Genomic DNA, 17451 nt, shown 5'->3' on the forward strand with positions numbered 1-17451 from the left:
GTAACTAGCATGGCATATCCCTGCTCTCTATAGTAGGTAAAATATTCGCCAGGACCCTGTTGAATCGGCTTCAAACTCAATCTGAAAAGTTACTCCCCAAGTCGCAGTGTGAGGTTTCGCACATCCTGGAGTACCACTGACATGATCTTCTGCGCAAGACAGTTGCAGGAAAAATGCAGAGAACGACAGAAACCCTTGTTCTTGGTGTTTTATGACCTAGAAAATGCCTTTGATACTGTGCCTCGAGATGCTATGTGGATGGTGTTAAGGCAGTTTGGCTGCCCCGAACATTTTGTTGGACTCGTCCGGGCTCTTCATAATGATATGGTTGGTCAGGTTCTCTATCAAAACGACGTGTCAGAAGAATTTCCTATTACTAATGGACTAAAGCAAGGTTTTGTGCTTGTACCTACACTGTTTGCCTTGTACCTGTAATCAGTAGAGACCCCACTCTAAAAGACTCGTCCATCTCACCCAGGTTACTGAACTGCAATATGCAGATGATAATGCTACTCCAGCTCATTCTCCAGAAGACTTGCAATTGTCAGTTGATTGCCGTAAGGCTGCTTATGAGCATTTTGGCCTATCTGTCAACTTTCAGAAAACTAAGGTTTTAGCACAACCTGTTCCAGGAACTAGTTTGTCAGACTTCAACATTACCATCTCAGATACATGTCTGGAACAAGTAGACTTCTTTCCCTACCTTGGGAGTATTCTCTCGTCTCGTACCTCGGGGATGGATGTAGAAAATAGAATACGAGCTCCCCATTGTGCTTTTGGACGTCTATCCCGCAAAGTCTTTTCTAATACAGACCTAAATATATCCACTAAATTGATGGTGTACCAAACTGTCATCTCCACTTTATTGTATGGATGTGAAACATGGACTCTCTACCACTGTGACGTCAAGAAATTGGAACGTTTTCACCAGCAGAAGCATAGGATCATCATGAATATCAAATGGGAGGAAATGTTGTTGTACTTGAAAGGGCACAGATTAACAGTATAGAAGATTCCATCATAAGTCACCAGCTTACTGTAGATGGATTGGTCATATCAAATGGGATGAAATGTTGTTGTACTTGAAAGGGCACAGATGAACAGTATAGAAGCTTCCATCATAAGTCACCAGCTTAGATGGATTGGTCATATCCAACGCATGGATGACAATAGGCTACCCTGACAGGTACTATACAGTGAACTCAGTTCTGCCAGGAGACCACGTGATGCACCTCTGAAATGCTACAAGGATCAGCTCAAGAAAACCTTGAAGAGTAATTGGCACACTTTTGCTGAAGATCGCCCTCGCTGGCGCACAATGACATCCACTGCTGTATTGCAGTTTGAAATTGAACGCCGAAGACTGCAAACAGAGGCTCATCTTTGAAGAAAACTCAGACAAACTCAACCACGTCCACCCCCTTATCTCAGGTTTGCCAAATGTGATCGCATGTTCTATGCAAGAATTGGCCTGATGAGTCATCAACGTCATTTACACAAAACGGACTGTACATGAATTGCAAGTGAAAAACATACACTCGGATACAAGTAGTGGCCACCGCCGAATATTAATACAGAAGAACGAAAAATAACTTACTGCCAGTCATTTGTCTCTGTCGAGTGGTAGGCCTTTCACGCAGCAAACCTAATCACTACTTTTTTTTTTTTTTTTTTAAATGCTATTTGTTCGGGGCATTGACGTAGAAAGATCTCTTGCCCCTACTTGCACCACATGTGAGGAACCTGCGTGTATTTTGTAAATGGCGGAAGTGTAAAGTGTTTATGTGACATTTTTTAATAATAAACCGTGTATAAGCCTCCTGTGTATACATCTGTTATAGTTATTCATTGAATTGCTTATACAGACCAGAGCGCTTGTATAAGCATTATAGAGCAGTGAGCAGCGGAAAAAGAAACGAGTGAGAAGTTTATTTTCGTGGTATTTACTGTCTGCAGTATATAATCGTGGTGAAATATTCGACTTATCCATTTAACATTGAACCCACATTGAAAGAATGGATGACAACGTTGATGATCTTCACGATATTTTAAACGTAGAAGACATGCACCATTTAGAGGTTATGGAGGCTAGACAGACGGAATGACAGTGAATAACTACAAAAGAAATTATGGTTGGGAGTATTTTTGTGTAATAATGTGTTACTGCTTAATAGACTTTTGAATGCAAGGGACATTTTCCTTGACATAAAAAATGGTATAACTTGAAAACCATATGTAATATGATTTCCATACTTTGTAGTTGAATACGCAGATGTATAAATGCCTAATAGAAATTTTTTTGATCAGATCTTTCTTTTAGCTACAAAACAGTTTTTCCTTTCACCTAAAAAGTGAGGATTTTGGATTATGTACCCTTTTCAACTCACCGATTCAATTACAATTGCTTACGTTTTCCGTACTATCCCAGTTAGGATCTCTTGATCTTTTCTTAAGCTTTTCCATTTCTTTTGTGGCATTCATTACACAAGCAAACTTGAGAAATGTTGATATCGATATAAGCCAATTTCCAGCTCTCTCTTTGTGTTGCCTCTGCCTTTTTGATATTCCGCGCTACTGTGTGACTTTCCGGAAAGTTTTGCTCGTAGATAACCAGCAGAAACGATCATAAAGGGAGTGAACATGCGAAATACGTCAGTGAATTACAGGAAGAGATTCCTATGACTTGGAACAAGTGTATACGTGCTATATGGTAATACAATGTGTATACCACGTTTATTGGTAAGAAAAATATACAACGCTTATACAGGTTTATTCACTGTATAACTATACAAGTGTTAATCAAGGACTTTTTTTTAGTAAGACGGTAGGAGTTCACCTGAATTACCCAAAATACTGTTTATTTCCTTTCTCCCTCCCTAATCTTCTTTATTACTGTCCAGAAAGGTTTCCCTGATGCATGACCTAGCCTTTCCAGCTTATTACCAAAATCTTCCCTTGACTTCTTTTTGGATTCAACAACTATTTGTTTCGCTCTGTTTCTGTGCTCTGCATACAGTTTCCTGTCTGCATCGGCCATTGTTTGGAGCCATTTCTGATAAGCCTTCTTTTTACATTTACAAGCTGTTCTCACTTCATCATTCCACCAAGATGTTTGCTTTTTCCTCTTTACACACATTTGTTCCTAGGCATTCACTACAGCATCCCTGTATGCCACCCATTCTCTTTCTATATCCTGAACCTGCTTATTGTCTACTGTTCGAAACTTCTCACTAATGATATCCATGTACTTTTGTCTATTTTTCTCGTTCTGGAGATTTTCTACCCTTATTCGTTTGCAGACCAATTTCACTTTCTCTATCCTAGGCCTAGAGATACTTCACTACAGATCAGATAGTGGTCTGTATCATCGAAAAATCACTGGAAAACTCATACATTCCTAACAGACTTCCTGAATTCGAAGTCTGTTAAGCTATAGTCTATTATGGATCTGGTACCCATATGTGGCGGTGAATAGCCTTATGCTTGAAGAATGTATTCGTAACTGCTAGACCCATACTAGCACAGAGGTCCAGCAAACTCTTCCCATTCCCATTAGCTTCCATATCTTCCCCACATTTACCAATCACCCTTTCATATCCTTCAGTCCTATTTCCAACTCTCGCATTGAAATCTCCTATTAGTACTATCCTCTCCTTACTGTTGACCCTGACTATGATGTCGCTCAATGCTTCACAAAACTTGTCAACTTCATCCTCATCTGCACCCTCACATGGTGAATACACTGAGACAATTCTCGTCCTAATTCCTCCAACTGCCCAGTCTACCAACATCATTTGCTCATTTACGTGCCTAACAGAAATTTTGTTGCGTGCGATGGTCATCACCATCATCATCATCAATGCCCCACTCCAGTCACCTGGGTGTGGTTAAGAAGCCTCCTTCAACTTCTCTAATGTCCTTCCAAATCTGATCCATCCACCGTCTCGGTCTTCCAACCGGTCTCTTTCCAATTCCCTTCTTGCTACACGTTCTTTTCCCATTCTTTTTACATGTCCGAACCATCTCAATCTTGCTTTCTGTATCTTATGTACTAACAGTTCTATATTTAGCTCTTCTCTGATTTTAATATTTTGAATTCTATCTCCTCTTGTCTTTTTAACCGATGTTCTTAAAAATTTCATTTCTACTGCTTGGATCTTACTATCTCGTCTTTTACTAGTTACCAGCATTTCTAGTCCTATGTTACAATTGGCATGAAATACTGTTTATATAATGTTAATTTTGTTCTCTTGGGTACTTTGTCATCCCATAAAAGCTCTCTGAGTTGATGATAAAATATTGTACCTTTACTTAGTCTGTTATTAATTTCAGTGTTGATTTCATTACTTCCATTAATAATGCTACCCAGATATGTAAACTGTTCTACATTCTCTAAACGTTCTCCATGTATGTTCACTTGGCTTCTCTTTTTCTCTTTTCCACAGTGCATAACTACAGTTTTCTTTTTATTAATTATAATTACCATTCCAAACTCCTCCAGATTTGTATTTCAAATGTCCATTCTCCTTTATACCGTACTTCCTTTTCTCCTTTTCCCAAATCACCACATCATCTGCAATACCAACGCATTCACTTCATCACTACTGATACTCTGTTCTACAAGTTTTATGATTTCATCCATCAACATAATAAACAATAATGGCGACAGTTCAATAGTATTCCTGATAAACAGCCCTACACCATACTCTACCCTTCCCTTTCTAACATGCGTCAAGCACACGTTATAATCTCCTATCTCTTCCTCGTTATCTCCCCTTACCCGAATATCTCTTACTCCTAGAACATCCAGATGCATCCTCTTTGCTGCTGACTCAGCCAGTTCTACTTTCTTTCTTCCATAAGTCCCATTAATATTGATAGCTCCCCATCGAATTCCATTTCGTTCGCAAAGTTGTTTCCAAAAACTATTTTTAAAAGTTTTGAAAAGATGGGATGTTGAATGCTCCCGATTGCAGTGCTTGGTTGACGAGATGGTTGTGAAAATGGCGTCATTTGGAATGACGACACACTGGTAGCAGGGAAATTGGGGGGTACAAGACAATAATTCAAATGAAGGCAGTGATCAGGTTTACTCAGGTTTAGTGTGTGGTAGGCCTACTGTTCAACTGACAGACAAATGACTGGCCATTAAGTTCTTTTGTATCAATATTGCATAATATGATAATACGATACCCTTATCCTTTTTCTCTGCGGGGTCAAATATGACGCGAGCTGAATCTTCGTAGCAAATTTCTGCGACCCATGACGTCAGCCTCATCAGAGGAATTAATAAGTTGAAACGAATGACGTGATATGAGTAACTAAAACTGACTATATTTACATTACATATAGGCCTAAAAGTCATGTTCACCTTTTATTGTTTTCTTACATTTAGAAATACTGCCTTTCAATGAAAATAGCCAGTATACCTCAAATACATTCATAAGTTTGTTACTGAATAATGCAGAATGTTTACAAGTATAATTTATAGCTCTTTATAGCCCAGAAGTCATTTGTTCAATGCATAAAATTTGAGGTTATTGCATATTAGACCCCACCTTACTTTTTGGCTGTAAAAGTGGAAAAAAATGGGGGTCTAATACGCGAGTAAATACACTTTATCTTTCTGAACCTCAGTTCTGGGCATTCACCCACCTAATACCCACTGGCGTATTCTATGCCTAAAACATTTCAGTCGTGGCTCCAACATAACTGCTGCCCATTTTTCCTTTCCGTGGTATTTCACTCATTCCCCATATTCTGATAATAATAAATGGATGTTTGTAGGAGGTGATCAACTTCAGTTCCAGTACCAAGCAGGTAGCGGTCCATTGACTGTCAGTGTGGAGACATCATACAAGTTAGCTGATGATAACTGGCATTCAGTATCGGTGGAAAGAAACAGGTATGTTGGATACTTATAAATCAGTTGATTAAAAAAAAAAAAAAAAAAGGATTTAGTGAACTTGGATATACTCCTCCCACATGGAAACAAATTATAAAAGGTGAAAAGAATACCACATGTATTTGAGTATGAACTCCACCTTTTATGGTTTCTAAGTTTCAAAATGGGGATGTGACTGATTTACAAGCTTTCTTAGCCACAGATATTAGAAAAAATTTCACCTGTTGAAAGAAAGTTCTAATTGCTGTATTTTCTTGCCTCTTGTCTTCAGAAGTAGGGAAGCATGTATCATGGTTTCCCCTTATCCAGCTCCTGCCAGGTCGGAGTATTTATGGCACTTCTCCTTCTTCCTCTTTCCTTCCACGATCTATTCCCAGTCTGAATTTTGTCTTCTTATGCCGCTCTTCACTGATTCAATCCACCTTGTTCTAAGTCTTCCTCTTGCTCTCTTGCCGTCACACTTTGCTTCCAGCATCTGTCTTGAAATTCTATTCTCCTCCATCCTCTTTACATGTCGAACCACCTTAGTTTATTCTTCTCAATTCTCCATTTAGCTTTCTATCCCAACTTCCTTCCTTACATCTTAATTCCTCAGTCTGTCCTTCCTTGTCTTTCCTGTCATATTCTTAGGAATTTCATCTCACTTACTTGAATTCTACTCTCTTGCTTGCTGGTCAAAGTCCAAGTCTCAGCTGCATAAGTCACTATGGGTACATAGTACATTTTGTACATTATCTCTTTACTTTTCCTTGGTACTTCTTTGCTCCAAACAAGTTTGCTTACACTTTGGCAGAATACATTGCCCTGCTGTGCCCTCCTGCTGATTTCCATGTCCTCTCTAGCATTTTGCATTAATTCACTTCCTAGGTATTTCAAGCTGTTCACAGTTTCCAGACTATGATTTCCAATTTTTACAGTGCCCTTTCCTTGCTTTTCCCCTCTCGACATCTCCATAGTCTTGCTTTTATCTGTACTGATCTTCATGCCATACTTCTCATTTTTTTTTCGTTCAGTACATCTGGTTGTTGTTGCACTTCTTTGCTGTTCTTTCCCCAGATCACATCATCATCTGCAAACAGCAGTATCTTCATTTCTTTATCTCCATAGATTTGCTTTGTTTCCCTTACAATTTCATCCATGACCATAATAAACAAAAGAAGTGACATCACACTTCCTTGTCTTAGTCCAGTCTTATTCCTAAACTATTCTGTCTTTCCAACAGGGGTCAGTACCCTGCTAACACAATTTGTTGTACATTGCTTGCACCATTTCTAACATTTCTCTTCCAAGTCTCTTTTTAACCTTGGTTTCCCTAACCTTCTCTCTGGGGACACTATCATATGCCTTTTCTATATCCATGAAAGTCGGGACCAGATCCTTTCCATATTCCCAGTTCTTTTCAATCAGCTATCTCATGTTGAAGATTGGGTCCACTGTAGATCTTCCACTCCTGAAGCCATATTGTTCCTCTTGTAACACTTTCAATATTTGATTGATTGATTGATTGATTGATTGATTGATTGATTGATTGATTGATTGATTGATTGATTGATTGATTGATTGATTGATTGATTGATGTTTAAAGGAGCCTAACACCGAGGTCATCGGCCCCTAATGGTACGAAATGAGACAAAATGAAATGACAAATTAAAATCCCAAAATCCTCCACTGACCACAATTCAAAATTTGAGGGCAAAGAATGAATGGATGGGTGGATATGAATTTAAAACGATCAGTGGAACCGACACACAGTGCCTCACATGCACAGAAGCTGGCGTAGAACAATAGTATTACTGACCAAGGGACTGCTTCTATAGCACGATACTGAATCAATGATGCTTGAAGTCGAAAGGAGTCCAAAATCCAAGCCATCGGCCCCTCATAATGGTACTTATCGCTACAAAAGTTGAACCATGGTAGTTGTCATGTTGCAGTACTAATCAAGAGTAGCGAAGACTCGCGGTATTCCACACATTATGGTACTGCTCCCAGGTAATAAAATTCGCCCACGTATTACAGACCTACGATCTTTCACACATTGCGGCGCCATTGACAGGCAATTACATAAAATCAGCTTCATGGTCCGTATCGCACTTCAATAGATTCACAATTAAGTATTTATTTATTTTCCACCTAGTCAATACAATGATTACTTAATGCATTTTAATGGTTAAAAGTGGTACATGTTTCGTATATATATATTTATATACTTTCTCTTGAGTTATTTGTTTGTTTTAATGTTGTCAATTTTATGTTAATTTTAAGGACACTTCCCCTAAAGCATTACTTTGTCAATTTATATATTTTTCATCTAAACAGTGTTATGTGGCTGAAGATGTTGATAATATACGAAACAGGTACCACTTTTAACCATTAAATTGCATTAAGCAATCATTGTATCGACTACGTAACTTCCAGCAACTGAGACAAATACTGGACCTTTAGGATATTCTCCATTCTACTTTGGCGTTCGAGACCGCAGCGCATGACCTTGAATGTGCCGCGCTGATCACCGGGAGCTGGCGGTTTGCTTCTACAAATCTATTCGTCTGCGACTTCAAGTTATTTATGATCTTCATATATTATTTGATAGTGTTGTGACTTTGTGCCTGACAGAGTGTGGAAACTGACCCATTTGACCGTTCTCCAATATTCATAAACATTGTGAGACTTCGCTTATCATTGCGTGTGCCATACTACCATTCTTAATATTACGTACTGTTTTCTTTTAAGTGACTCACAATTTCTACCCCCATCGTTAATTTATGTTTCATCTTATACCGATCCAGAGTTCACTTAATCTTTTTCTTTTTCATAGGCATTGTTTTACATGTTTTTACGGCTGACGATGACCTGGACTAGGGTCGAAACCGGTTCCATTTATAGTTACTATTAAATAAGAATGTAATCACTACATTTCTTTCTTTTATGTATTGAATAGGTTGAACCTCTTTTTCAATTATTTAATTTTTAACCTTCTATTATGACGCGGAGCGGATAAATTTTGAGTTGAAATTACTCTGTAACATACTATTGTTTTAAAATGTAAAGGCAGCTTCGAATTAAAAGTCTGAATTTCGGTAATGGGGCCAACATTGTACTTCGAATTACGAATTATCCATATTTCGAATTAAACAATTGAAATAACATGCAAAACTGTATCTCATGTTTCCGGGAACAAGAGCTTCTTCGAATTAGGCAGGATTTTGAATTAACCGATTTCAAATTATCAAGGCTCTACTGTAATGATTAACTACTATTAACTGAATTTATTATTAACATTGTTTTAATTCTGGAGGAACTGTAATTACTGAAACTGTAAAGAATTGTAGAGTTCTGGTGATTTCACTTAAAATAACTTGGTCTTTTTATGCATGGCAATTATTGCACATTGTATGTTTAAGTAAATGAAAATTTATTCCATTGCTGGTCTGTGTTGGGTAAAGTACTGTGTGTATTTAAAATAATGGTTTTGAAACAATGTGAAAATGACAGGAGGAATTCCTGAAACTGTCCATTGTTGAGAGCAAGTGAAATTCTACGAAAAAAATGTTATTGACTAGTTCATTTATTGAACGTGGAGGAAGTGAAGTCAAGTAAAGCATGTGTAACGGAGGGTGAAAATATGCTGAGTAAATGCAGTGTTACTGGTTTTAAAGATCACCTTGACAGTTGCTTGCTCCACTTAAAAATAAATTGTTAACCTCTCTATTGTCCTCAAAAATAATTTGATTACTTTGCTATTCTGGTTGATATCAAGATATTGCAGGTACTGTTGTATCACCCTTTAAAAAGTGTATATTTAATTTGTTATTTATCTTTATGCGTATGTGTTACAGGAAAGAAGCTCGTATTGTAGTGGATGGATCTCAGAAAGCTGAAGTTCGTGAACCTGCAGGTCCTGTAAGAGCACTTCACCTGACGTCTGATTTGGTTGTGGGTAAGTATTTATCTAGAACTGCTGATTTTTCCCTCACCTTGTAATCAAGCCAGCCAATGCAGAGTGTTTATTTATGAATGTATTATGAAGAAATTATTTTTTAAAGTTTCATCGCTGAAGTAATCATAACATGAAATAATCATGATATGAATAGCTCATAAAATTATTTTTTTTAATTTCATTGCTGAAGTAATCATAGTATGAAATAATGATGATATGAATACCTTGTAAAATGTAAGTTATTCTTTCCCCTCCTCCTATTTAGGTCAATTGTTGTCGGCTGCAAGTCGTATCTGAGTATGCATATTCTTCAGCAGTTAACATTTTCACACTCACAATGCTTTGTGAATATGTTTCATATGACTTAGTTGCCCAATCTTGGCATGAAACATACTTCCACACAAATCATATGAAATGGCTGAGGGAGGGTGGGGCTGATCTTGACGGAGCTTTTGTGCTTGTCATTTAGCCTCTTCATGTCTATATCATTCCTCTGCAAACACAGTAATTGATGTAGGAACAACAGTGTGGCACCCAAGTGTACAATTCTCAGCAAGTATATCCCAGGTTTGAATGTTGATTTCAGCCATCATTACAAATGTGATCCCTATTGACAGTTTACAGTTACAAAATAAAATGTTAATTAAAGTCGACCTAATCAATACTTGAATTACTCATGAGGAGTTACAATTAGTCAGTACATGTTTTGGCTTTTCTCAAGCCATCATCAGCTGGCAAAGCATGGTAGAAAATAATAGACTAAAAGACATATATAAAATATACATTAAAACATATGAATCTTCATGAGGATGACTTCAAATTAGTAATGTTACATCAGCGTACTTAAGGTGATTGACCCTTCTTAGGAATTCTTAAAAGTGGTGTCATGTTAGAACACTGCACGTGAATTTGGTCCTTCAGATAGAGTCGTGGCATCGCTTCCATTTACTTGTGCCAGGCTCTTCACTTTCATCTCTCATACCATATTTCACGGCATAATCGTCGCACTTTTTATACCAAAATTTTCGAAAAAAATTGTAGGGTGCGACCATTATACGATGAATATTTAATACCAGTATTTGTATTACTCAAAAAATGTATTTATAACTAAATTGTATTTGATACAAATTTAAGATGCACGTAATACTCGCGTTTATACATCAAAATAATTAAAATAGTCTAAAACAAAATTCATAATTTTTCGCAACAATTCGGCGAACGTTTTTCCAACCTGAAAATAAAAATGAACGTATTAAGTTAATTTGTCATTAATTTGAGTATTAAAGTTAAAATATTACACTTGCAAAAAATTATCGCTTTGTTGTGAAATGCGGACTTACCGGTACGCAATTTATTCCAAATCTTCGGTGTCGCTATCGCAGGTTTCGCTATCTGATGCGCCGTCCTCGCCTCTGTTAATACCAGTACGGTATCAGATTCTTCGTCTCCCTGCCACACTGCGTCATCTTCGGAACCGTCTAGTGCATTCGAAATCCCAGTCCTTTTGAAGCTCTTGGAGACTAGTTCAGGTGGTATAAGATCCCAACTCTTCTTCACCCACGAGCGTAACAAGTCCAAGGGTGGACGCCTGATATTTCCGGCGGGCGTCAATTGCTGATCGCCGCTCATCGTCCACTCATTGTAAAATCGACGTAAGTGGTCTTTAAAGGGTTTATTAACACATACGTCTAGTGGCTGCAAAGCAGATGTTAGGACACCAGGAATGACTATCTGTCGTGTCTTATTTGTAGTGAGAATTTGCTTCACTTCGTTCACGAGGTGACCTCGGAATCTATCTAAAACAAGCAGAGCTGGTTGTTTTAGTAGTGCATCAGATCTTCTATTCCACACAGTTTTAACCCAGTCCAGTATGAGTTCTACGTCCATCCAACCCTTTGGTTGCACTCGTACATGAATTCCACGGGGAAACTGTATATTCTTAGGCATCGTTTTCCTCTTGAAAATGATGTAAGGTGGCAACTTTCTCCCGTAAGCTGTAATGACTAGCATTGCCGTGCATCGCAACTTCTCACTACCGCTGGTTTTCATAAATACACTCCGTGATCCTTTTAGCGCAATAGTGCTGTTGCGAGGCATATCAAAAAAGATTGGAGTCTGATCGGCATTACCGATTTGAGAAAGCAAGTACGAAGTTTCCTTGCGCAAACGTATGACAAATCGGTGAAAATTTACAATCTTGTCCGTGTAATCAGCAGGCAACTTTTGGCTTAGTGTTGTTCTCCTTCGCACTGACAGATTGTGTCGTCGCATGAACCCCTTAATCCACCCACGAGTCGCCTTAAACTGAGTTACCGGTATGTTGTGTTTGCGCGCTACCTCCTCTCCCTTAATTTGTAACATTTCATATGATACACTGCAGCCATTGTTACGTATTTCACTGACGTACCTAAACACTTCTTCATCAATTATAGGAAACTTCCCTGTTTTAGGACCTCTAAACGCGCGTCTAGAAGGGTCTGTGCTTTTTAGCTTGTTTTTTACTTTCCGCCAGTCACGCACCAACTTTTTACTCACAGAAAATTTTCTTTCTGCAGCTCTGTTCCCGTGCTGTTCAGCGAAGGCAATTACGCTTAGCTTGAAACCCACAGAATAGTTTCTATATTTACCCATAATCGCTTATAAATGCTTCACACGTTAATGTTTTGCGATATAAATGACTTTCCGTAATTGTTCACTATTAAAACAAATTATTTCTGCAAACACCCAAAACACAAATTAAAAACTTAAATTCTCACGCACACATGTCTACAGTAATCACGTAAATCTGAAACAAATGCATCTGTGATTTGTCCATTCCAGAGCAGCCAATACTGCTAAGCAGCAAGGAAGCATGCAACAATTTATCAATTTAGCTCGTTGGTTGCGACACACTACTGCGCTTGCGCAAAGCTCGCAAACCGGAGCTCTAGCTAGCACGGTGTAGATCTACTGTATAGTTGACTGTATTCCGAGACGTCAGTAACAAACATTCATTTTTTCAATTTCTTTTAAACATACGGTAATTAGGTTAATATTTCTTCCCAGTTATTGATGATTTTACATTACATTACTGACGAGTTTATAAAATAAAACTTTAATAGCATTGGATAATAATTATCTTGACTGCTTGGATAAAAGTTTTCATCCCATGCCCGGACACTTATGACGTAGTAGTAAGATAAGAGTCTAGCGATGACAACTGAGACATCGTAAATAATTCGGCTGAATAATTCCGTGGAAATCTGCGTTATCGTCTTGGATTTCACTTCGTGCGCAATAACACAGGAGCCGGCCCCATGGTGTAGGGGTAGCGTGCTTGCCTCTTACACGGAGGCCTCGGGTTCAATTCACGGCCGGGTCAGGGAATTTTACCTGTATCTGAGGGCTGGTTCGAGGTCCATTCAACCTACCTAGCCGGTATTTCCTGGCGACGTTGCCGATAAGCGATAACTTACAGCCTTACGTATTTCAAATGGGAACTCATAATATGTAGGTGGTGAATAAATAGTACACTGTCTCGCGACCACGTTGTCAAACTTCCGATAGCCTCCCGGTAAGCATAATATGTAGGTGGTGAATAAATAGTACACTGTCTCGCGACCACGTTGTCAAACTGCCGATAGTCTACCGCTTTTATTTATACGTTGTGCAACATGTCACAAACGTGACTGTGTTGCCAAATTGCCCATAAAGCAAACACGTATTTAAATGATATAGATGTTGATTCCCATAGGGAATCTGAAATATTTGTCCTGAATGAGCAAATTTATAATACCAATATAAATGGTCCGTTATTGGACATTATAAATTTTCCAGCTAGCTCATTCTTGGTTGCCAGCGTTTCGCCCTCGTGTGCTAGGGTGGGCTCATCAGTTGGTACCTAGCACACCTACCAATACGCTGGCTAGTGCATACCGTGGAGGCCACTGCGTAGGCTAACTGGAGCCACCGGCAGTGCCAATGCACTAAGAGACTGTCTCATCACTAAAAATTGATGCCTGCTTGGCCATCAGATGATATAGATGTTGATTCCCATAGGGAATCTGAAATATTTGTCCTGAATGAGCAAATTTATAATACCAATATAAATGGTCCGTTGTTGGACATTATAAATTTTCCAGCTAGCTCATTCTTGGTTGCCAGCGTTTCGCCCTCGTGTGCTAGGGTGGGCTCATCAGTTGGTACCTAGCACACCTACCAATACGCTGGCTAGTGCATACCGTGGAGGCCACTGCGTAGGCTAACTGGAGCCACCGGCAGTGCCAATGCACTAAGAGACTGTCTCATCACTAAAAATTGATGCCTGCTTGGCCATCAGATGATATAGATGTTGATTCCCATAGGGAATCTGAAATATTTGTCCTGAATGAGCAAATTTATAATACCAATATAAATGGTCCGTTATTGGACATTATAAATTTTCCAGCTAGCTCATTCTTGGTTGCCAGCGTATGAGCCCACCCTAGCACACGAGGGCGAAACGCTGGCAACCAAGAATGAGCTAGCTGGAAAATTTATAATGTCCAACAACGGACCATTTATATTGGTATTATAAATTTGCTCATTCAGGACAAATATTTCAGATTCCCTATGGGAATCAACATCTATATCATCTGATGGCCAAGCAGGCATCAATTTTTAGTGATGAGACAGTCTCTTAGTGCATTGGCACTGCCGGTGGCTCCAGTTAGCCTACGCAGTGGCCTCCACGGTATGCACTAGCCAGCGTATTGGTAGGTGTGCTAGGTACCAACTGATGAGCCCACCCTAGCACACGAGGGCGAAACGCTGGCAACCAAGAATGAGCTAGCTGGAAAATTTATAATGTCCAATAACGGACCATTTATATTGGTATTACGTATTTAAATTGTGCATTCATGTGCAACTTACGTTGCAGTTCCATTTACCTTTTAACCAGATTAGTGAACAAAATTTGGACGTGCGACGGTTATGTAATTAAAGGTTTAAAGTCCGATTTTTGTATTGAAAATAAAGGATGCGACGATTACGCGGTGGCGACGATTATGCCGTGAAATACGGTATTCAGCCTTCCTTGGTCAACTCTTGTTCCTTGCCGACCTCGACACTATCGGGTTCGATGGCTAGGGAGTCTTTCATTTTCACACCCTTCATGACCCTCGGCTTTCTTTGGCCGATACCTTCCTTTTTCGAAGTGTCGAACCCCTTTCTTTTTCCTCTCTTTGATTATTGTTAATAGAGGATTGTTGCCTAGTTGTACTTCCTGTTCCAACAATAATCACCGCCACCACCACCACCACCACCACCACCACCACTTCTAATAGAAGTGAAAATTTCTGAATTCAAGTGTTGAGGAATGTAGATAGATATTAACTATGATGTGGCCGACATGTTGTTGATTTGACAAAACAGATTCTTGATTTGGATGATATATGTTTATGGAATAAACTGGATACTTTCTTATCTTCTGATGATCTGTCAATACAGCCCAAATTGTTCAAACAGATGAGTTTACAAAGCAGATGAACGTTCAGAAGTTGACCCTGCTGGACTAGGATTCACCCATACCTTGTGAATATGTAATCACAAGTAATAAAAGTACTGTAACATGGGGGAATACTGACCAATTTTCTCGGGGTATTTTTTAGTGTAACTTTCCCAGGAATTATAATATTGAACTGCAAAATTCAAATTACAGTAGAACCTCTATTTAACGTTTTTACGGGGACCTGATTTCTTTAACCTTATATGCAGGTTTACCTTAAATCAAGGTTTCAATAGAAAGCACACCTTTTCCAGATATCTTTGTATTAACATAAATTTTACCATCATGCATTATTTACACAGTTATTGCAATAAAAACAAGGAGATATCTACACTACACACTGTACTGTAGTTACAAGTTTGTACAGTTTTTGCTGAAGATTACTCTTTTGTTAAACTACCCCTGCTATATAAGCAAGAGACCTGTATTGCACCACAACTAGCTTTGGCTCAGACTGTTCTTTGAAAATAAATTTAATTAAATAAATACTAAATACAAATTTGTTCCGTAGCACTATCATCAGATTAATAGACTCATGCTATTTGCTGAACTAAACTGGATAATTACTGAAGGCACATACACAAGAAAATACAGTAGAAGTCCATTATAGCGAGAATTCATAATGGCGAAAAATTTACTCGCTCTAGTGGATTGTTGAAATATTTAATTTTTTGTTTAAAAAATCAAGGTAAACCCTTTGCACATTTAAATTAGTATTAAACAGCAATTAGTTTGTTCAAAACTTGTGTTTTCATGGATTATATCCACACTATGGCTTACTCGTTTGTTATTTTTCAAAATCCTATACTACGTGAAAGTGTTAAGTTTAATTTCATTCTAAAAAAAATTATAGTATCACTCCAAAGGCCTCTGTGACAAACGTTTCAGTTTTCTTCTTTAAATATAGTCACCTAACCTAACCGTGTATGTATCATAAAAATTTAATTCAAGCGCACGTAGAGATATAACCCCCTTCCTACAAATTGACATGGAAACAGCCTTTCCAAAATTTAACTAGACGCGAGGAAATATAAACTATCCTCTGAATTAGTGATGTAGCCTACTCTGTCATATCTTGTGGTGTATCCCATTCTTACTAATTTCAGTATGTACCGTATTTACCCAAATAATGCCCGCGCCCTCATTTTAGAAAGGCTCATTTTGAAAAAAATGAAATGAACTAAAATTCCTTTCATCGGAAGAGAAACTTAGGCATATACAAATATTTCATATCACTCCGCGAGGTCCATGTGGTCTTTAAGCAAATATCACTGTTATGAAATATATTTTCCATGAAAATGAGCAAGTAGGTCTACTTGCGTGACAGGTATTTCATTAATCTGAACTTGCAATAGGCTCGATTCCCTGTAGATGGGAAGTTTCATTGTCTTTTGCATCACTAGAATCCTCTCCTAAATTACTTACAAGTTGGTCACACTCCACGTCTAACGCCCGTAGGCGGCTGGAATATCTAATTGAAAGATAAAATCACAGCGACGAGTAATATGATCAAGATTTTGCAATTAATAAACGTCCTAGGTGGATAAAAGAACGTGCAACATATTTCCAGGACTACGACGACTCTGCTTTTCAGACACATTTTAGGTTATCTAAAGCTTACGAACATAACCTGGAATTCCCAACACATAAATAGGCCTAAAATGAATTCTCGATTATAGCTAATATCTTGTACGGTACACGACTGGGTGACTTTTAATGAAGAATGAAGGAATACTGACTTATTTTTTGAGTGGCGTATAATGTGTAGGCTATAATTGGTTTTTCTTATTCAATTTGTTGATGCTTTCTACCACCAAGTTCAATAACAATTCACTCTCTTGAAAAGTCATATTAGGCTTCTTTCTCCGTTTCTGCTCAATAGCGGACATAATTTATGCAAATTATTTGCAAACCCCGAATGGAATCAAAAACCTGTTTACAATTCGATAGTGGCGGCAGCACGCGGTCATTTGTTTTCTGTACGTCAGTATGAAAAAATGCGATTCAAACCGAGATTGAAACGAAAACTTAGTTTTGGTAAACCGAGATAATAAATTCTGTGGTGAATACGGAACTGAGCGT

General features: G+C 38.3%; 1 protein-coding gene across 1 annotated transcript in view; it reads left to right on the forward strand.

The window, feature by feature from the left end:
• Positions 1-17451, forward strand: part of Nrx-IV (neurexin-4) — a 283385-nt gene that overhangs the window by 197808 nt on the left and 68126 nt on the right. Inside the window, exons 17-18 of the mRNA XM_067142634.2 lie at positions 5788-5905; positions 9745-9845. Coding sequence (XP_066998735.1) covers positions 5788-5905; positions 9745-9845 — 219 coding nt within the window. The remainder of the gene's footprint in view (positions 1-5787; positions 5906-9744; positions 9846-17451) is intronic.

The sequence above is a fragment of the Anabrus simplex genome, chromosome 3 (assembly GCF_040414725.1).
Source record: "Anabrus simplex isolate iqAnaSimp1 chromosome 3, ASM4041472v1, whole genome shotgun sequence".
NCBI classification, from domain to species: Eukaryota; Metazoa; Arthropoda; class Insecta; order Orthoptera; family Tettigoniidae; genus Anabrus; species Anabrus simplex.